This window comes from Strix aluco, chromosome 12, assembly GCF_031877795.1.
Source record: "Strix aluco isolate bStrAlu1 chromosome 12, bStrAlu1.hap1, whole genome shotgun sequence".
Classification (NCBI taxonomy): domain Eukaryota; kingdom Metazoa; phylum Chordata; class Aves; order Strigiformes; family Strigidae; genus Strix; species Strix aluco.
Window position 1 is genome coordinate 6268640 of NC_133942.1, and position 20922 is coordinate 6289561.

Consider the following 20922-nt stretch of genomic DNA (forward strand, 5'->3'; position numbering starts at 1 on the left):
GTTGGCATCTGCAGCCAGTGCTGACTGGTAAGAGCTGGGGACAGTTGCTGGTTACACTGGTCTCAGATAAGTTGCTCATGGGAACTGGATATTTCTAGATTCCGGCTTCTGTATGGGTCTAGTACCAGGCATGCAGGGCTGTTACCTTCCCTACCTATATCTACCTGTGTCTCTCTGTATTCCTCCAATCCACTGCCTTACACTTCCTTTCTGGCTTATCCTGGCCAGCACCAGTGATCCTGGGAGACTCTCAGGTCCCTCTTCCCATGCAATCTCTGGCCCAGCTCTGCGCAGGGATGACAGGAATGGCTTTTGGGCTCCTCACCTCTGCCCTACACTCTCCCCAAACTGGGCCATCTGCCCCGGGGGTACCTCACACATTGCACCCCTGGGAACACCCCTCAGACCCAAGAGCTTTTACAGACATGCACACATCCACATGGGTGAATTACCTGGCCTGTGCTTCTCCTGGCATCTGGGCTCTTCCAGCCATCCACTGTGCTCCCAGCCTGCTCCCAAGCTCATCAGCAGGGCGGGGAGGCTGCGGCCAAGCCCCTGTGTGGTCCCAGCAGGCAGCACAGGCAGCACACATCCACCTCCATCTGCCACAAGAGCCAGAGGCATGGGCAGCCCCTGCACCACACACCTGGGCTAGGGGAGCAAGCACGCGTGCCTCCGTCTGCTCCGTCTGTGGGGAGTGAGGAGTGGAGCAGAGTCACCGGTGCCCCTCCAGCAGCTGGGGCTGTGCAGGAGCTTTGCGGGACGGTGCGATTTCATAGGAAACGTCTCTGTGTTTAAGGTGCTCTTTCAGGTAGAGACATCGCTTTTTAAAAATGTCTGGGTACTGCGGATGTCAGGGGGTTTTTGTCTTGATAATCATAACAAGATGTGAGGGGGTTCTCCCCTCCCTCTCTCTTCATGGCATGTGTGCTCTGGTTCAGCTCTGGATGGCCCTGGGTGAAGGCAGGGCCCCAGCAGCCCCTGCACATGCAGTGTTAGGTGCTGGAACGGCTCCTCTGTATGGATTTTGGGACTCAGCCCCCACAAGAGCTTCCCCTGGAAGCCCAATTCTGGTGGGTGCTGTTGGGGTCCATTGCCATGAAGCCCCCTCTAGCCCCCGTTGGGGACCTGTCTGTGGAGTGAAGAGTGCTGCCAGGAGCCCGAGGCTCCCCCTCCTTCCCCAGCTCCACTAGGCACAAGTTTGCTGTATTCTTACCTGATTAGTGGATTTGAAATACAGCCTTTGGCTTTGAGACCCAAAATAGATGTTAGGTTGTCTTTGCTCCGCTGGAGGCTCCTTAGTATGTAAATCCCTCCCCAACAGAGTCGGTGCAGCACTGTGCCTTCTGAGGGGATGGCACCGCCGGGATCCCAGCTTTGTGGGAGATCCCCGCTCCGGCTCCGGATCAGCAGTGTCCCACGGAGCCAGGACAGCCACGAGCTCCTCCACCGGGCTTCCCCAGGCCCTGCTTGCAGCCGTGGCACAGGGGTGCAAGCAGGGCTCCTAGCACAGCTCCCCTGTGCCACCGCTTGCCCCTGTGGTGGGCCTGGAGGGGGCCTGTGCACTGGTGTAAGAGATGGTGCTTTGCTGGGGGGAGCAGCATCCCTCCTCCCCCCACCCACCCCTTCCTCCCCCTGCGCTCCATGGCACCTGGCAGGTTTCCAGAGAGGCATCAGGGCCAGCGGGCAGTGACATTTGTTTTGTCACTTATGCTGTCATCACCAAAAAACTGAAAAAATAGCTGCCTCTAGGGGAGAGCTAGGCCCTGTAACATTCGCTTCATCTTACAGCAACTAATGCATCCGGCAGCATCCCCAGAAACCGTGCGCTCCGCTGGGATAAACGAGCTCCGTGCTGCCAGCAAAGCCGTGGCAGCAGAGCTGCCTCCCAGGCCATCCCGGTGCTGGTGGCCACCGCGCTGAGGACCGAGCGGGCACAAGGGCAGGGCCTCTCCCGGCGGTCAGGGGAGCCCCGTGCTACAACAGCCACCCGCTCTCCACGAACCCTCAGCTCTGCAGAGAGCAGGGAGCGGGTGTTCATTAAGTGACACTAATTGCTTGATACTTTTTCAGTGTTTCCTACCTTGTAAAGATTGAGTCAAAAACCAGCACCCTGAGGAACCGCCCCTATTAAATTGATGTTCATTAGAGCTGACTTTGCGCTACCTCATTAGACTTCTGTAATTGAAGGAGTTAATTGATTATCAATAATTTCAGTTGCCTCTTCCCATGCCCGTGAGGCCTTGCTGGGTCTTCTTCAGAGTCCACCATTCATCATGTGGCTCAAACGTGCCTCGCTGCTGGCAGTCGTGGACTGAAGCAGCTTGGGTTGCTCCGTGCGTCCCCATCTCTGTGCCGTGGCTGTCGGGATTCCGGCACTGCCGGCTTCACCGCAGCAACGTGGGTCCCTTGCGTTGCAGTATATTCACCCTGATTTGGCACTAGCTGCTCTAAACTCTGTTTAAAATGCTTTTGATGGCTCCCCTTTCCATATCTGTTTTTTAATGCATATGTATTATATTTGGAGAGGGTGCGTGTGGGGGTTCATCTCTTCAGTGACTCTCTCATGGGTGTGAAAGCGGAGCCTCCGAACCAGCTGCTCCCCGAGCGCAGGCTTGCTCAGCCTTGGCAGCGTGCGTTCGCTACGCCCTGTCCCGCAGCGCAGGGGTGGGGGGCACAGCCTGCGCGGGGGGGCCCTGCCGGCCGGCGGAGGCTGCGTGGGTGTGCTTGCACACTGGTTTTCCTGTGCGCGGGTGCTCTGGCTGACTCCCTCGCGCAGACACGTGCTGCCTGACTCAGTCACACGTCTGCTGTTTTTAGAGGCGGCCTTCTAACACCCTGCCTCGCTCAGCAAAAAATCAGGGAGATGCTGTGCTTCCCCCAGCCAGCCTGAAACCAACCCCCTGCGCTCAGGAGCAGTCCTCAGGCTTCGTACCCTGGCGCTGGTCTGCTGGAAATGGGACAGACGTGGCTATTGTGGTGAGAGGACCCCCAGGCAGGGACACGTCTGTGCTCAGCTCTCCTGCCATGGAGACCTCTGCCTCCTGCCCTGTCCTGCCCTTGGGGTCCACCTTTCATGCTTGCCCTTCCCCTGGGAGCAGAGCACCCAGAGCATCCGCAGGCACCCCCAGGAGCTAACGCCCCATTGTTGCATCCGACCAGAGGACCACAGGTGATGTGAAAATGGTGACACTGCAGCAGGCGAGCTGGGGATGGAGCCAGGGATCCTCTCCACCCCTCCATCCTTGCCACCTTCCCAGCCTTCACTGAGGACACAAGCAGATCTCAGAAAGCCAGAGTGTAGGGGTGCCACAGGCCATTTCTTTGCAGCCAATGCTTCTGGTTTTCCCTGGGACTTAACTTTTTTAGGCAAATGCCACTGCTGTGCCCCAGCACGGGGTCTGCGCTGCATCGCAGATGACAGCAGAGGCAACGAGAGGGGAGATAGACAAGGCAAGAGGAAACTGTTGCTCCCCACCTTCGTTAGCTTTAACTAACGAGCTGTTTATAGGAGCAACATGACACCTGCTTTCCTCTTTATAAATTCAATAATTTATGAAAGGTATTAAAGGCAAAACAGCCTCCCGGATAAAGCCTGTGATGCGTGCACTCTGGGTATTAGCCAAACGGGACAATGAGCTACACTTGAATAACACACGAAGATATTTACCCTCTCTGTCTATAAATTATTAAGGGGCTTTTTGCACATAATTACACGAGCTTTTATGTTTCTCACTCCCTGCTTTTAATCCTTTTTGGAAAGGCGCCAGTCACTTATGACAGGAGCTGAGCAAACAGCAAGCGTTACAGCCGGTTTTAGGGTCGCTGCAGATGAAGGAGTTGCAGGAGAGGGCACCAACGTGAGCCCACCCTGCTCAGCACACTGCGAGGCCGGGGCTCTCCCCGCACACCACTGCAGGGGAGGGAAATCAAAGGCGAGAGCTGTAGGGGACCGGGCCAGGGTTTGGCCCCGGCGCGGGGTGCTCTTCCTCCTCAGTGTGGGTTCACGGAGGTGGCTGTGGGAAAGTGCAAAGCAGGCTCCAGCGTTTTAATTGCTCTCCAACTGTGCATGTAAATCGATGATATGCAGATGTAATTGGGCGTGCAAATGTCACTAGGAGGCTGTTTACATGTGCAGTGTACATTAGGGGAGCGTGTATGTGTGCAAAGAAGCACTAAGGATATTAGTAATAATTACACTTCCGAGGGTGTCTGGGTGCTGGGTCTGCTGCCTCCACTTCTCCGGCGCTGGCCGTCGTGGAGCAGAGCTCCCTCCTTGCCCTGCCCCATGCCAGACCTCCCCTTCCCTGGCTGACGTGTTTGCTCCCCAGTCTCTGCCCAGCCTCCAGCACAGCTCAGCTCCCTCTCCTGCTCCCCAGCACTGCCTTTCCCTGCGCTGCATACCAGGCTGGCTGCAACCCTGGCTGAGGCATGCCCATCTCTCTGCCTGGCACACCAGGCAGGGGCCAAACCTCTTTTAAACATTAAGGTGAGGAGCCTATTTGATCCCCTCCAGGCACCCTGACCCCTTTCCGTTAGCTGCCAAGCATTTGTGAGTCAGCCCCAGCGGGACATCTCCCACACCACCTTCCCCTCCTCCTTGTCCAACACAGCCTTTTCTTTTTCTGCGTGGACATTTGACACGACTCTCATGTCCTCCACACTCACCATGGTCTCCAGGCCCTCTCTCCTTTGTGCAAAGATCTTTAATCATTGCTCTTTGTCCTATTGTATGGCTCCTATTCTTACGTCAAGCTGTTAAAAAGCTGTCACTGTCATAACTTCCTTGTCCCAGAAATTATCTTTCATCTCCTGGATGTGGGCTACAATAGACACTGAGATGCTTGATATTATTAATACCTTCTGTATATGTGTCAATGAGCTTAAGAATTCAATGGAGCCTTTTCCTGCAGCCCTTCATGCAGCGTGTTTGGGCTGCTTGACAGAGCAGTCAAGCTATCAGGCACTTGAGTCAGGCTGACATTAGGATATGTGGCCTCTCTCCGCAGCAGAGTATTTCATAGCAAGGCCTAATTTCCACACCCTGAGCTCGAACAGGATGGGGTGGTGGCCGTGCCTTGCAGTGATCTGGGTGAGCTGAGCTGGGGCAGTCCCTGTGCACCAGCAGCTCATCTCCCCTTCAGCAGCACCTGCTTGAGGGGGGCTATAGAAAGGCTTTTTTCTCCTCTTTCTACCTGTTCTCTGAAGTATCAAGGAGGTCGTGTCATGATTTGAGATGGGCAAGGCATGAGCATGTCATCTCCTACCTCTCACCTTGCTTCAGTTGAGCAAAGATGCCTGGAGATGGGCTCAGCCATGCGTCTGCTGCCGAAGGGGCTGCAGCCTCCGGGCAAGCGAGACCGTGTGTGGGGATGGCGGTGGGATCGCCCTCCGTGGCCTGCGCAGCCCCAGCCTATGTCAGCAGTGACGTTGTACGGCTCCTGCTGCAGCTGTCCCAGGTGGGCGGCTGGTGGTCGAAGGATTTTTGGTACATTGCCTCCTTCTGCTCCAAATCAATCAGCTGACCAGGGCAAGGAGCAGTACAAGACAGTACAGAGAGAAACCATTATGATAATACTTGATAACGATCCTCAATTTCACTCAGAAGCAGCCGTACAATGCAGAATTTGGACTCCCTCCAGCTGATAATGAGAAGCCACTGGACTGACTCAGCCTGCTGTGAGGAGGCATCAGTACACATCCAGATGGCCGTGGGGACGGGGGAGCAGGAATATCCTGCGTTGCCCCTTCGTCCCGCTCCCCCACACACACCCTGAAATGTCACCACCTCCAAGGAAGAAAGCACGCGCGATCTGAGAGCACGTTTCTCCCCTGACTGCATCCACAGGGGCCGCAGGGACAGGTCCTGCTGCCGGCAGAGCGGCAGCCCTGAGGTGGGCGGAGGAGGTCTGGGTGCATGTGTTGGGCCAGGCAAACATGAGACATCTGCGTCGCCTTTCCATCCCCATCCCAAGCAGCCAGGAGGTTACGGCTGCCTTCTCCAGGGAAGGATTAGTACTGGGAAGTTAGTTAGTTATTACTGGGAAAAAAGTTAGTACTGGGAAGGATTGAGGAGCCAGTTGCCGGCCGAGCCCAGGGGAAATGCAGGGCACCCTTCTCTCCCGGTGTGCAGGGGCAGAGTGGGTGCAGACCCTCCCTCTGTCCTTGTTGAGAAGGGGAGGGGGCTGGAGGGGCAGACAGCCGATCTGGCGTTCCCAGAGCTGGTGCTGGCAGTACTTCAAGGTGTGGTACATCTTATCTCAGCCTGGCATTTGCACGTATTTTCTCAGCTCAGCTTGTTACGACAAAAGTGTGAAAATCTGAAAGAAAAGGAACTATAATAATAATGGCAGTAATTAAAATCCATCTCCCTCCTGCCAGCTCAGCCCTTTCTAGACCTTTTGTGGGATTCCAGGACACGTGCCCCCAAACCAAGAGATGAGTGTGTCCCAGCTAGCCCCATTGAGGGGCAGGTCTGCTCCCCTCTGCCCGGGCTGGAGGCTTGGTCCCTCATGCAGTGTGCAGGTGCTGCCTCTCTGGGAGGCTGCTCAGAGCAGGGATAAACTCCTGCCTCCTGCCAGCAGAAGGGAACCATCTGCCACAGCCCGTTATCATCTGAGGATGGCAGTGGCAAAGAGCTGGAGCATCTGTCTGAGGGATGAGACCCCGCAGATGGACACCCAAATGTTCTTGGTGCTCCCTGCAGGTTTTAGAGAGGAAAATGTTCAATGAGGTCTTGTCAGAGGAGCTGCTCTCTGCAGTGTCTTCTGCAGCCTGGGGCTACACAGCGGTCAGGACTGGCTAGTCACACCTGGAGGGCTGGGATGCCCCTTGTCACTCCATGCTGCAAGAAGGAGGTTGACCCAGTTGAATGGGTCTTTGTGGCCTCCCACAACAGCTGGAGTTGGTCTCCACAATGTGGGGGAGGCCAGTAAAGGTGATGGGAGGGGAAAAAAAGCATGTCTACTGCAAAGCTGACAGCTGCAAATAGATAGAGGCTGTTAGTGGGGGCAGGAGACGACAGGACTTCCAGTGAGGTTTGGTTGCCTACTTCTGACTGTCCCCGGTGCTCTGTCACCCGTCCTACAACACCCTGGGGACCTTAACAGTAAGCTTCATCCTTACCTTAACTCTGGATGTTCCTCTACAAAAGAAGCCACTTGCCAGGAATGGTAGCACCCAGTTATCCTGTTCTTTTTCCTAATGTCCCATTGATGCCCTTCTCCCAGGTAACGTTATAAACCCTCTCTGAGCTGCAACGCTGCTCCTCTTCAAGCGGGACCTTCATATCAAGGAGGTGTTAAGGATGGGCTGCGTGTGGGATGGTCTCAGCCCTCATGGTAGTTGTTTGTCTGTAGTGGTGAGATGCTGGCCGGCAGTAGTCCATGAAGAGCTGGGGACAACCTGACAGTCCCAGGTAGATTTGGACCTCTGGTGCTGTGTGGGGTGAGCTGTGTCCCCCTGGGGGAAAGCACCTCAGCCTCGCTCCCGGGCAGCTGTTGCGATGGCTCGCTCCAGCCCCAGGAGCTCACTGCTGCACCAGGGCTCCATGACAGCAACGTTTTGGGGCAAGGAGGCCACAAAGGATCTGCCAGCACAGAGCTTACAATGACAGGTTGGTGAATGCAGAAACGTGGGAGCCTTTGGAGCTTCTGAGCAGGCGCCAGTGCAGTTCCTCCTGCAGAGATCAATAGGGTTTGTTGCTGCTAGGATCTACCTTTGTCCAAGGCACCCGTGGGGCTGTTGGGGTAAGGAAGTGTCACCCATGAGGTGGGGTAAGAGTTGTTCCGCCGGATTTCGAGGAAGGAAGAAGCCCAAATGACAGAGCTGTTCCTCAGGGAGATCAGGCATATTGTGGCTCCTCTTAAACTCTGGTGTCACGGATAAGGGCCTTCATGCTCCTGTGCCCAGCTAGGAGAGTAGTTATTAAGCGATGCTTTCTTCTCACTGCGCTCTCCATCCTCCCTATCACCTCACCCCGCTGCCGGCCGAAACGCACCACCGTAGCTGGCAGAGCAAACCAGGGCTCTGCTCCGCCGCCACGCCTGGTGCACCCATGCTGCCCTCGCCTCTCCTGCTGCGCCGCTCCCTCTGCCCACCCCAGCCAGAAATCACACACAGATTACAGAAAAGGCAGGTTTTACACCGGACTTTTCTAGAGGAGAGGTCTGCACGGATGCCATCTTAGCCCAAAAGCTCATCTCTGCTTCTGCACACCAAGTGCCCCGTCCTCTGCCGCTCACCGCTCTGCCAGGGTGGGGACAGCAGTCAGAGCCGAGGTGGGAAAGACGGTCTTGGAAGGCCCCCTGCTTCCAGGCAGCGTATAGCATCGCTCTCACATGGCCACCAGTGCTGCTTGCATGGCGTATTTGCTGTATCTTTGTGGAGGAGCTGAGGTGAAATTTCCCCCTCTCACACCAGACAATGCCAGGAATTATTCTGGAGTGTTATTGAATACACGGTGCCCTGCACTTTAGTGGGGCTTTAACTGTGGGGGAAAAAGCATTAAAAACGGCATTCAGAGCTCTTAGCCTGTCTTTTGTCCTCTGTTTGTTTTTTCTGGCCACATTCAGATTGCCGGCTTTGTCTGTGTTTGTGAAGTGCTATTAGCATCGATGGCATCGCTGAAATAGCCGTAATAATAAGAGGCATCGATCTACGCTGAGTAAAGGTCTGAGGACCACTGAGAGGGGCCAGGCTGAATTTCCTTGATGTCAGGAGAAGAGCGTGTGTGGACGCACACATGCACTCTCCCCCCACCCCGTGTTTTTTGCCACGAGGGTCCTTTGCTCGAGCCCACGCAGGGCTGCACGCCCGACGGGCACCCACCCTCCCAGCGAGCCGGGGTCTGCGCCCGCGGGAGGAGAGGCGGCAGCCCGGGAGTGGGCAGGAGCAGGGAGCCGGAGTGATTCAGCCCTCAGCTGGCGAGCTCGCGGTGCCTACCCTTTGTTTATTCCCGCTCTGCTCAGAAGCTCGTGTGTGCCGAGCAGGAGGATAACAACTCCGCTGAGGGCTCCGGGGAGGCAGCAGCCTCTGCCTGAGCATGGAGGGGGGCTCGCGCCGCCCTGGGTTTGCTCATCACCCGCCGCAGGGACATGGGCTTGGGATAGGTGCTGGGCTCCCAAGCTCCACGGTGGGCAGGCGGGCAGGCGGGCAGGCGGGCATGGGCGTTTGGCCCAGCTCTGGCACGCTGCCTGCCAGCCTCCCCGCAGGCTGGGGGCACGCCGTCGGTGCACAGGAGAGGCCTGGGGCGAGCACGCAGCTCTGCTTTCGCAGGAGGGAGGAAGGAGGCCTGCCCAGAGGGATGCTCTGCATGGGAATCTCCACCCCTAGGCTTGGTTAAATGGCTGGTGGAGGAAGGCCAAGCCATTGTCTTTCTCAAAAGCTCCCACCGGCCAAAAGAGCCGTCCAAGGGAAGGCTCATGGGACCCAGCGAAGGGACTCCGGCAGAGCCTCGGGCTCCAGCCCGTGCCAACACGGAGGGCCCCAGTGCAGCTGCCTTGGACCCGCCTTGGCCCACGGCCAGCCATGCTGTGGGGACAGCTAGGTAGAAGCAGGACAGAGTGGGAAGCACCCCAGGAGAGCCCTGCGAGAGGAAGCAGGAGGGGAAGGTGCACTTTAGAAGCAAAGTTTGTGTCCATTACTGCCGGAGAAATCAGCCTCCGCTGGAAGAGCCAGCGCTGGGCAAATCTGCTAATGCTGCTCGATAAATCAGTGTCCATTATGGAATGGGGTGAACAGTGGGCAGCGCTCGGGAAGTCGTGCACTTAGTCCTGAGTAAGATGCCACCAGCTCAGCATGCGCCGAGCCTCCGAGGAGGCCCTGAGGATCACCAGGTCCCACCTCAGTCCTCAGAGGCGTCCCCCAACCCTTGCAGCCCCTTTCCTCTCATGTACCGGGGGGGGGGGTGGGGGGGGGGGGTGGGGGGGGTGGGATGGTAGTGAAAAAAGAGGAGCAAAGCGCTTTGCAGAGGTAGCTGCGGTAGGACGGGCCGCTCTGAGATCGCCGGGGTAGCCTGGCATCTCCCCTCCGCAGGCTCGAGCAGGGCTGGGCGCTGAAGCGGGGGCGACCGGCAGCGCTCCTCCGGTCCGTCCGAGGCGGCACCGGCGGCGGAGGAGCGGGGACCGCCAGTGCCCCCCCGCCTCTGCAAGGGCTGCCGGGGGCCACCAGCCGCCGACTGGCCCCGGTTCGCCGCCGACCCGCGGGCGCCACAGCATCCCCGCCCGTGCGCGGGAGAGCGCGGCCCTTCCGCGGAAAGCCCCGCTCCGCCCTGCCCCGCCGCCCGCGGGGGACGGGGGGCTGCCCCCGCCGCACCGCCCCGGCCCCGGGGGGCCCGCACATCGCCCCCCCCCCCCGGCTCTCGCCTCCCCTCGCCGCGCCGGAGCGGGGGAGGCGGCGGGAGGAGGGGACTGGCCGCGGCCGCCGCTCCCGGCTCCGCGCCGCTCCGCGCACCGCCCCGCGCCCGCCGGCGGCTCCTCCCGGAGGGGAGGCGGGGGCCGGCGCGGCGGCGGCTCCCAGCCCGGCCCCGCCGCGGCAGACCCGGCCGGCGGCAGCGGGCGTGCGGAGCCCGGGCCGTGCCAGCCCGCCCGGTGGGGCGATGCCGCCGCCGCCGCCCCGCAGAGCCGCCGCCGCCGCCCGTCCGGCGGGCGCGGAGGGGAGGCAGCCGGTCTCCGCGCGTCCCTAGGGCGGCCCCGGAGCGGCCCCGTGCCCGGCCCGGCCCTTCCCCCGGGCTCGGGGCTGGGGGGGCGGCTCGGACCCGGGAGCGCCGCCGCCTCTCGTCTGTCGCTGCGGAGAGGGGGAGCTGCGTTACTGCAGGTGGAGGTTTTGGCGGAGGGGGTGGGGGCCGGGGGAGATGCCATTTCTGACCGAAGGAGATCGCCGGCGAGAATGAGATGCAGGTAAGCGAGGCGGGGATGCTGGAGCGGGGGGGGGACCGGAGCCGGCGGTACCGGCGGTGAGGGGGAGCCGGGGGGCTCCGTCCCCCCGGGCCGGACCCGCGTCGCTGCCCTCGGGCCGGAGCCGCGCCGGTGCTCGGGGCTGCCGAGCTGGGAACTTCGTGCGTGCACCGGAGAGGGCGCGGCGGGTGCGTGTGTGTGTGTGTGTGTGTGTGCGCGCTGCCGGTGCCCGCCGGTGCCGGGTTTGCACCGCGCCCCGGGGTGCGGCTGCGGGTCGCGGGGAGCGATGCGGGCACCGCCGGGCGGGGAGGAGCGGGGGGGCGGGAAGGGACAGCGGGGGCTGCCCGCCGCGGGGACGTGTGCCCCGGGCCCTGCCGTCCGCCAGCCCCTCTGGCGCTGATCCTGCCGCCTGCACCGCCCCGGTGTCTTCTTCGCTGGGCTGCCCGCCCCGGCGCCGCTGCCGGTTCCCCCCGCAGCCCCTGCCCAGCCCCGCGGGCACGGGCACCCCGCAGCCAGGCGGGGCCGGGGTGCGGGGCCGGGGTCCCGCCCGGGGCTGACTCGCCCAGCGCAGGGCTGGGGCTCGGTGGTGCTGAGACAGGCGCAGAGCTGCATCCCGATGTGGGAGCTCTCCTCCTCCCCCCGGTAGTGAAGCAGATGAGTTAGCCGGTCTGGAGCGGATTACATATTCAGGTAGGGTATGGCCGGGACAGCGCTACCTGCCAGGGCTGGCAGGGGAGCAGGGGGATCAGCGCTCAGGCAGGCTGTGCCCAGCTCCCCTACCAGCAAGGGTTAACTGAAGAGGAGGAATCGGCCCTCTGCCGGTCCCCAGGGCAGAGACACGAAGGGTTAAATACGGGCAGGGAGAGCTCACCAGCCCTGAGTGACCAGGCTGGAGGCAGGAGCCATGGGGGGTAATTTTTCAGGGCGGGGGCTCACCTCTCCATCACCAGCCCCCCAGGCTGGAGGTAGGTGAGTCGGGGCCGTGGGGAGTTGCGCCGGATGGGATGATGCCTCAGGCTCTGGGAGGGGGAGGCTCTGGGGGCACTGAAGGCTCCCCCCGCCTGGGCTCAGCCCCACACACAGGAGCCAGCCCGGAGAACTGGAGATGCTGGGGAGGGTCAGGCTGCCAGTGCAGGCTCAGTCCTCGGTTTGCGTCTGGCAGAAAAAAGAAGGGGGTTGTGGTGAAGGGGCTTCGCAGGACAGCCGGGGTTGCGAGGATGCCCAGGAGCCTGCTGGCCAGAAGGGCTTTGGGAGCCCTCCCGGGCAGTGCCGTTGCTTGTTGCTCTCTGATACCGTGTGTAGGTTATTGGATTTTTCACCTTGCGCCTTGGATGTATAAATAGCCTGTGCGAAGGGTAGAGGCATGGTTTGCTCCAGGTGCTGGAGGTGCCACCTCCGAGAAGAAATGGGAGGGTTGGTGCCATGAAAGTGATTTGCACAAGGAAGGAGGGACAGCAGGTGAGCGTGAGTGTGGGCACGGGTGGGATCAGGTCTCCTCGCCGCGGGTGCGGGCTGGTTGGCGAAGCCGAGGCTTTGCTGCCTCTCTCTGCCTGTCGCTAGCCCAGCTACCGCCCCAGCAGCCGCCATCCACGGTCCTTCCCCAGCAAACGCCCTTTCCAGCAAGCGGCTCTACCTGCCGGCTTGCAGCAGGGGACTGGTGTGAGAGCCCCACGCTGCCCCCAGCCCACGCTGCTCTCCAGGGTCTCAGCCCACGGGGGGAGCATGGGGCAGCGCAGTTCAGGCATCCCCAGGAGCAGCCCCACTGCACAGATCTGCTCCTTTTCCATTCTCCCTCCACCTCCCCTTCCTCTGCACCACCTCCGGGAGCCCCGCTCTGAAATCATATCCCTTCCACATCCCCATCCCAGCCCTCCTGCCAGCCTTAACCCTCTCCTCGCTGCTCTGCCACTTGCAGCAGTCCTGACCTGACCTTCACGCCTGCCAGAGACGGCCGTGGAGCAGTGGCGTGGCTGTGCCTCCAGCCAGCCCGCCGGCATGGGGGCTGCATGGACCTCACCAGGGCTGTGGGTGCTGCCCAACCCGTCCCCACCCCAGAGGCAGCTATCCCAGCCCCACGCCGGCACCACAGCCCAAACCTTTGTTCCACCCCCTTCCTCTGCATCAGTTCCCTCGGTTTCAAGTGCATGGCTTGTCCTTCTCCTGGACCTCTTGCAAATGCAAACGGCCAGTAACACCCCGTGCCTGGCCCAGGTGCCACGGAGCAGAGGGGCAGCGTTGCTCTCCTGGTGCACGAAGCCCCGCTCAGCCCTCCGCCCATCCCAGCAGCACGGGCTGGGGCTTGGTGGGAGGAGATGTCTGGGCTGGCCGTGCCTTCTGGCCTGCTGCTCCTGGCTCCTTCCTGGAGCACGTTGGCTCGGTAGCTTAGTACCAGGGAGGACAGGTGCTCTCTGAAGCTCTTAGACTGGCAAGGCTGGTGAGCAAGGCTGAGAGAGAAATGTGTCCCTGGGCTAAACCCTCCACGTCTTCTTCCTACAGACACACTGGGACCGTTTTCCCCGTAGCCAGGCCCTTCCGCTCCCTGCCCAGTGCCTGCTGCTCTGGGACAGGGACAGACACTCCTGGCAGGCAGCAGTGTCCCCGGTGGGGACTTTGCAGGTTACCAGCTAGCAGGAGGGGGCTTCTCCTCCTCTCTCTGCTCTAAGCCCCCATCCAGCAGCTCGGAGCGGGCAGGGCCGCAGGCAGTGCCACGTGCCTGCCCCGGGTGCTCGGGCAGCCCCAGCTTTCGCTGTGGCTCTCGCAGGACGAGCAGGAGGTGACTGGAGGAGATAGTGGAGCTGAGTTTACAGCACCTAGGGAAGAGTCAGGTTTTCCAAGCCTTTTTGTGGAGGGATTAATTACAAAACGAATGGTTATACTTCTGTAATACCGTACCGTGCTGCAGTTACTCTACACCTATAACGTAATTACTCTGTGATACCTCTAATTACCACTGTTTCATATCACTGGAAGGTTAACAGCATGACTGAATGACTTAGTATTCCTTTGGTTTCCTACTTAATACAGTCACTGTAATGATGCTGAAGTTTATACTGCTTGATGTATGTAACAAGTATAAAATCCTGTAACTTAAGGTTTTATTTCAGGGGTTGATAAATCACTTTATAATAATGCCACAATTATAGTGTAATTATAATGTAATTACGATTGCTGAATTATAAAGCACAACTGAACCTATTGTGGTTTGATGAGGATTAATACACCCCATCAGTTGTTGCTTCAGGTACATGGTTGTCACTGGCAGTGACGGGGCCGACTGTGTTGGCCGGCTGTTGGGTGCAGGCTGCTGTGACAGCTCTGGGGTGTCAGGGCTGGAGGTTGGACCCTGTCCCCTTGAGGTAGGGGAGGATGTATTTGCAACGGGCACATCTCTGTGAAAGTCCTGGTGGAAAATGCGACTCCGCCAACTCTCTTGCAAAGCTTCAGGTGTGGAAACTGCTGGAGAGACCCTTTTCCATGTCACCTCAGCTGAGTCCTGCCAGCCCTTGGGTCCTCCCTTGCTTTGTGGCCCCTTGGGCAGTTTGCCTGGGGTGGATGTTAGTGGCACCATTGACTCCTATGGACTCTCCTTCCACGGTACAGGCTAACGTGAGCTCAGTGTCCCCCTTTATGCTCGACACCGACCACTGTGGCAGTGACTTGGGGCTGGCGAGGGGAGGGCACAGTCGGTGGTGCAAGTCGTGGCATGGCTTGGCAAGGGAGGGTGCTTCCCGGCTCTTGAACATATCCAATACACTGAGTCAGCAGCTCTCCTCTGTTCTGTGCTAAACCCCGAGAAGGGAAGGGAGCAGGGTTTATCCTAGCATGAGCAGAATTGGCTTTTGGTGGGAAAGGAGCCAGAAGAGCTTGTCAGGTATCGGGGAAGGCTGGGATGAGAGAGAAGAGGTCTACAAATGCTTAACTCAAATCAAACAACTCAAGAAAAATAAAGGGAGAAAGCAGCTGAAGGCCATGGCCTCAATTTTCTTCCGAGTCAATTTTTTCCCCCTTCTCTCTCTCCATCTGGGGGAGTAAAAATTGGAGCTTGCCGAGGGGAATGGCTGCATGGAGAGAGATCTCTGTGTCTTTGCCACATGTCCCAGCTCCCTGTGACCCTAGCTGGGGCTATGTCTTACTAACAGCCAGTTTTGGTGGCTGTTTGAACCTGCAGCCTCTGGGACAGCATCAGGGCCTGTGTGGTACAGAGAGGGAGAGGAGCGTCTGAGGACGGCGCTGGCTTGGGGAAGGGGAGGAACACCAGCCGTGCCCCCCCCCCCGCCCAAGGGCTTCCCCAGCCCCGGGAGCACTGTCAGCAGTGCAGCGTGGCCTCTGCCCCATCTTGGCATGGCAAGGCAGGAGAAAGACAGGTCGCACAAAGGTGACCGTGTCTGAGCGGGCAGCGTTAATTATCAGCTTGACCTGGGCAATTGAATAAATGCTGATAAATGCCTCAGAGAGCCTCATCTCCTCTTTAGCCCGGGCAGGGAGCATGAGGCTCCCTCCATCCCTGAGAGCAGCAAGTCACGCTGGCTGGCTCGGGAAGGGGCGACAGTGGGGGGAGCGCCCAGCTTGAGCAGAGACCCCACACCACTGGAGTTAATGGCTGTGCTGGGGCAAGAACCCAGGTAATTCCTGCCTTGCAGGAGCAGCAGTTAGGGGTGACTAACAGAACCCATCTGGACCATGCCTTGCCCTGCCAAGAGGATACACAGAGTGTATGGATTCATTGGCAGCCGTGTTGGGGGGAGCCCCAGCATGACCCCCCCCCAGCTCAGTCCTCCCTCTGGTCTCGCCAAACCTTTGCTGCCGTCCCTTGCCCTCCACGGCCCCGTGCACCATCCAAACAGCATCTCCTAACTGAGTGTGGGGCTGGGCTAGGCAGCAGGTCAGCATCCCTGTCGCTGGGAGCTTGGCTTGGTTTTGCTCATTCTCCCAGTTACGCACAGAAATGGCTTCTGTTTAGCCGTCCTGCATGTTTTCTTCCATCATTTTTTTCATGTGTCTCTATAAGGCGGTCAGCCTTCGGTGCTCACAGCATTCTGCAGTGGATGTGTGTCCACACGTGGGCATGACACTCCTGGGCTCCAGAGAAGGACCCAGGTGTCCTGGTCAGAGGCCAGAGGCCCATGTCTCAGGGCTGGGGTCGGTTCCTGAGCTGGGGTGAGCCAGAGGGTCCCTTCAGGGAGTGGGGACAGGGTGAGGAGGTGCAGGACTGGGCTGTGCCTCCCGGGACATGCTTTATACAGCCCAACACCATCCAAGTGATGCTCAAATGGCAAAATACCTGCTGGCAGCCATCAGGCAGGGCTGATCCCCTGCTCTGGGGACAGGCTGGCCACTGCTCCCTGAGGGATGTGCCCATGAGCAGCCAGCCCCTGCCCTTGCTGCTGTGGGGGCCCCGGGCTGGGTGCCCATGGTGCAGCCCAGCCCCTGCTACCCTGCACAGCCCCTGCTCCCCTGGCACCCCTTTCCCCCCTGCCACACCACATTGCTCGTAGTTACCTCAGTAGGACCCCCACATAATATTTTTTTGGTCATTTCCATTCCGTTTCTTCATCAGAATGCAAAACATTAAATATCGCTCTTGTAATTATGGTTAATTTCATAACCAGCACCTTAATTGGATTGGTCTCTGATGGGGAATTCTCGTAGGAGGAAGAAGCAGAAATATTTTGACGTGATCTATTCTTTCAGCTCTTTGTTTGGATTTGAGATGTCGAGTGTGAAATGAGAAACAACTGATTTAGACCCCGAAGGCAACCTGGGGGCGGCGAGCAAAGTCTGAGCACTCTTGGAGGCTCTTCTTACCCTTTGCGCAGGCAAACGTCTACCTCCTGTACCTGAACCTGGCCTTTCCCCACCACCCCTTTGGATTGGGGGTAGTCACAGAGAGCCAAATTGATATGGTCTAACCCAAAATGGGAGCCAGGGGGGCCATGACAGGTGAGCACTGGCCTGGTGGCTTGCTTCTGCCCCAGCTCCGCTGGCAGGTGGCTCGTGCATTGTGCCATGGAGCAAGGCACAGCAATGAGGATTGGGTAGAAAAAAAAAATGGCAGCTGTAGCTGTGCTTTAAATGAATGTGCACTGCAGGAGCCAGAGGAAGGAAAGGAATTAGGGCCACAGTGGTGAGCAGCATGGAAAGCTCCTTGCCTGGCCCATGCTGGGGGAGCAGCCTGGCACAGCTCTGCACGCTCCCAGTGGGTCCAAGTCTGCCACCAGGACCTCAGGGATGTGAGGGACACCCAAAGGGACACCTCTTTTCTGCTGCAACCGAGCAGGCAAGGGCTCACCTGCATCCCCAAGCTCGGAGAGGGACACCAGCCCCTCTTGTGCCCTGATGAACCAGGTTATTTCAGCACTGCTGCCGAGGGCAGCAAGCCCCGTGGGAGTCCCAGCGGCCCCCCAGCGCTCAGCTGGGGCTGTCCCACGCGGTGGCTGTCCCACGGAGATGGTGTGCTGCCTCTCGCGCTGCCACTTTGGGCTGGCGCTACGATTTGCTCTGGGAAACATAGAATTGTGCTGCCATTAGGTGCTGCCATTAAACTGATTTGTGCTCAGCCTGTTTATTCTTTTCAATGGGAAACGATACAGAAGCTGAACCGAAATGGAAACCCTGGCCTTGCATTTCCGATTTAATTTCTATGCACTGTATTTCCCTGTGATTACTTCTGTTCTCACATACAGCCCAGAGTGCAGGCTCTGTATTATTATCAGCATCACTGGGGAGAAGGAGGAAGGGGCGGAAGGCATCTCTTGCAGCTCAAGCAAAACACAACAAAACCACCCCAACACAGCCCTCTGTCGAGGGCAGCAGGGGAACTGCTCCCTCCCCATGGTGGGGCCCTCTCTTTTTTCTCCGTGCCCACAGACTCAGCGCAGTCGCCCACTGGAAGACAGAAAAGGCCGAGGAATGGCACGGCTCCCCATGGCGTGGCTGAGGCTGCTGGCGTGCTGACACCCCTTATCGTAGGCATTAAACCGATCGTGCTTTTCGCCTCTGCTCCAGCTGCTTCGCAGCCGCGGGGCAGTGCTGCCTGCCCTGCACCGAGCCCTTCCCCAGCACGACGCTGCAGGACGGCGCTGGGTCTCCCAGGATCCTTCCCCAAAGCGCTGGGGGCTGAGATTCGCTGAGGCACAGCACCTGCAGCCAGTGCCGACTCAGCTTGGGGCACCCTTGCTAGTGAAATCAATGCATTTGATTTCATGAAATTGCCCTAAAAAATCTCAGTTTCCAGTGCTTTATTTTCTCCTCTCAACCAGCATTTCCCACCTTTTCCTTCTTGCCTGGGGGGGTTCTGTGGTTTGGGTGCAGCGCCAGGACCCCAGGAGCTCTGTGTGCAGCCCCCCTACCTTCAGAGGAGCGTATCGGCAGGGCTGGCACCACCTGGAGCGCAAATCCTGGCCAGGCCACATCCCGCAGCACCTCCCCACCGCAGAGGTTTGGGCTGGGAAGGGCTGGCGAGGTGATGACCCCTCGTCCCCAGCTGCCGGCAGCGCCTGGCCGCTCATACCCGCACTCTGCCCAGCTTCACGGGTACGGCTGGCTGCAGGACAGGCGGGCTCAGCCATGGCTCAGCACAGTTTGTTTTTATCTAATCTATTTCATTGTTGAATGAAACAATAACAGCAAATACAGGCCCTGAAGACAAGCCATAAATAATGCAAAAATCAAACAAGCGAGAAAGGGGGAAAGAAAAAAGAATTATACATGTAAAACCAGCACAGAGAAAGCCAGGCTGGGAAGAGGAATCTTCTCTTCGTGTTTGCCATCGCTCATGCTTTCTTTGGCTCCCTTTTTTTCTCCACTTCTCTCTTTCTGGAAATACCTGCAGCACTAAATTTGTTATTATGTGAACAAAACTTAATAAGAACTGGGAGGGGGAGAGAAAGAGAACTGGCTTGCGGGAAAGAGTTGGGAAATGACGTGGGTGGAGAGAACCAGGGCGGTCGTCTCACAACACCTTGAGACACAGCCATGCCCCTGCCTGCCACCCCGCTCTGCCCCTGTGTCCCCACGGGTGGCGGGGCAGGGACCGCTCTGCCGACCTGCCCAGCAGTCGTGGGGCCGTCAGTCCTGGCAGCATGGCACACGTGTGCCCTAGCACCCCGCGCAGCTGGGCCTGCCAATGGGTTATCACACAGACATCTTCACTGGGCTGGGCTGCAGACGGCCTCCCTCAAAAGGCTTCCGAGGCCACATATTTTAGGCAGCAGTATAAAAATATCAGGGCCGGTCCTAAAGGGAGATAAATCAGCAGGTTTCCCTGGAGTCAGCGAAGCTGCTGAGTTTATGCCCTCTGAAGTCCTCTCGCTATTATCCCAAAGGTTTCCAGGGCTCCAGAGCAGCCCTTGTACTGGTTGTAGGGGTGTTTAAAGGATGTGGTGTGGGAACAGAAGTGATGCCATAAGTAGGGTCTAAGCTTAAATTAAATGTAAAGAATGTGACCAGTCCCTGGCAGCAGCACTGCTCTGTAGCATTGCAGGCTTGGGACATGCTCGCTGGTCCCCGCTTGCTGTGGCTGCCCGGTGTTTGGGACTTTGATCCGGGGTTTCACCTTGAAGCATGGCAGGGACAGAGTGGGGGCAGAGCGGCTCGGACTCGTGGCTGTTAGAGGGGGTCATGTCACAAAGCTTCAGCGATGTACCCTTATGGCCCTGGGGAGTGGGGTTGCTCATGGGGCCAGGGTGTCAGCCTGGTTTGGCATTTGCCCTCCTGCTGAGCCAGTGCTGGGTGAGGGAGAGCAGAAGGCACTGGGGCTGCTCCCCCACCTCTGCTTGTGGCCCTGATTTCCTGCTGCTGGGGCTGACGGGTGCCCCAGCCCCCCTCCCGGTGCTAAGCAGAGCTCCAGGGCGCTGCAGAGCCATGGGACACTTTTTGGCAGAGGCTGGTGGCTGGAGGGGACAGGCTGTCCCCAGACAGGGAGCAGTGAGGAGGGAGCAGCTTGTCTTGGTGCCAGCCAGCCACCCCTGCCAGGCCTTTTGTGGTGCCCCCGAGTGTGGTTTGTGCATTGGGGCTGCCAGGAGCAGTGGCTCAGCCTGGCAGGGCCTGCCCACCTCGCTGCTGGGACACTGGCACCAGCCGTGGCACAGGGACCATCCTCGGGGGCAGGTGCCTGGGTCTGGGGGAGCAGGAAGCCATCAGTCACCACCGAGGTGAGCCCGTACAGAAATGCCATCTGCTCCTGGTCTGGAGGAAACGCGCTCTGGCAGCGGGGTGACTTTATACCAGCCGCTTTTATGCTACGTCAGGTGGTGTCCTGCCCTGACACAAAGGCAGGGTGTAGCGCAGGCACCGTACAGCTGCGCTCCGGCTGATTCAGCAGCGCTGCGACAGCGTGCTGAGCCACGCGGAGCCACCCCAGCAGTACCGGGGCCATGCAGAGCCGGTGGGCAGGACGGCCCAGCTGCCTGAGCTCTTCCTCATTCTCCAGACCAAAATCTACCGCTGCTGTCCAGGAGAGGAACCTTTGCAGGGCCCTCGCTGGTGCCAGGGCTGCTCGGAGCCCTCCTGGGGAGCGCAGAAGACGTTTGGGTACCACTGGAGCCCATTCCTAGGAAAAATCAATCCTCCCCCCAGTGCGACAAGAAGGGGTGGCTGCGAGCCATGGCTGGGCCGTGCTAGAAGGAGAAGGCAGTTTTCTCCCTGCAGAGGAGTGGGATGGTGGCCCAGGCTCTGGCAGCTGTCATTACCCTGCTCTCCCCAAAGGGCCTTTGCAGGCGCCGCCTCGGGGACGGCCTTGTCCCGCTACGCCTTGCTGGCCACGGGCACGGCGAGGCCTTCGCAATGTCAGCGTGACCCTGGCGGCTCTCCCAGAAGACACTCATTGGACAGACCTTTCTTTCACCTCTCCGGTGCAAATGTTTCCATAGCCCTAGGAAGGGCCTGGGGTTTTTCCATCTTGCTTTCACAGCTACAGACAGGGAAGAAAAAACATTTACAGAGACCCTCATGCTATACTGAAGCCTCCTCTACCCAGCGCTCACCCGTCAGTTGAGTGCCTGCTGAGCTCGGGGCCTTCGGGTGAGCA

General features: G+C 59.1%; 1 protein-coding gene across 4 annotated transcripts in view; it reads left to right on the forward strand.

The window, feature by feature from the left end:
- LINGO1 (leucine rich repeat and Ig domain containing 1) overlaps window positions 1-20922 on the forward strand; it is a 167862-nt gene that overhangs the window by 138421 nt on the left and 8519 nt on the right. The window contains exon 1 of one of the 4 annotated variants that reach the window (XM_074837473.1): window positions 10818-10898. The exons of 2 other annotated variants lie outside the window; for them this stretch is intronic. In XM_074837473.1, coding sequence (XP_074693574.1) covers window positions 10893-10898 — 6 coding nt within the window. In that variant the 5' untranslated portion in view covers window positions 10818-10892. Of the gene's footprint in view, window positions 1-10817; window positions 10899-11568; window positions 11586-20922 lie in introns of those variants that run through there. One more of the 4 variants, XM_074837476.1, reaches the window with a different exon arrangement.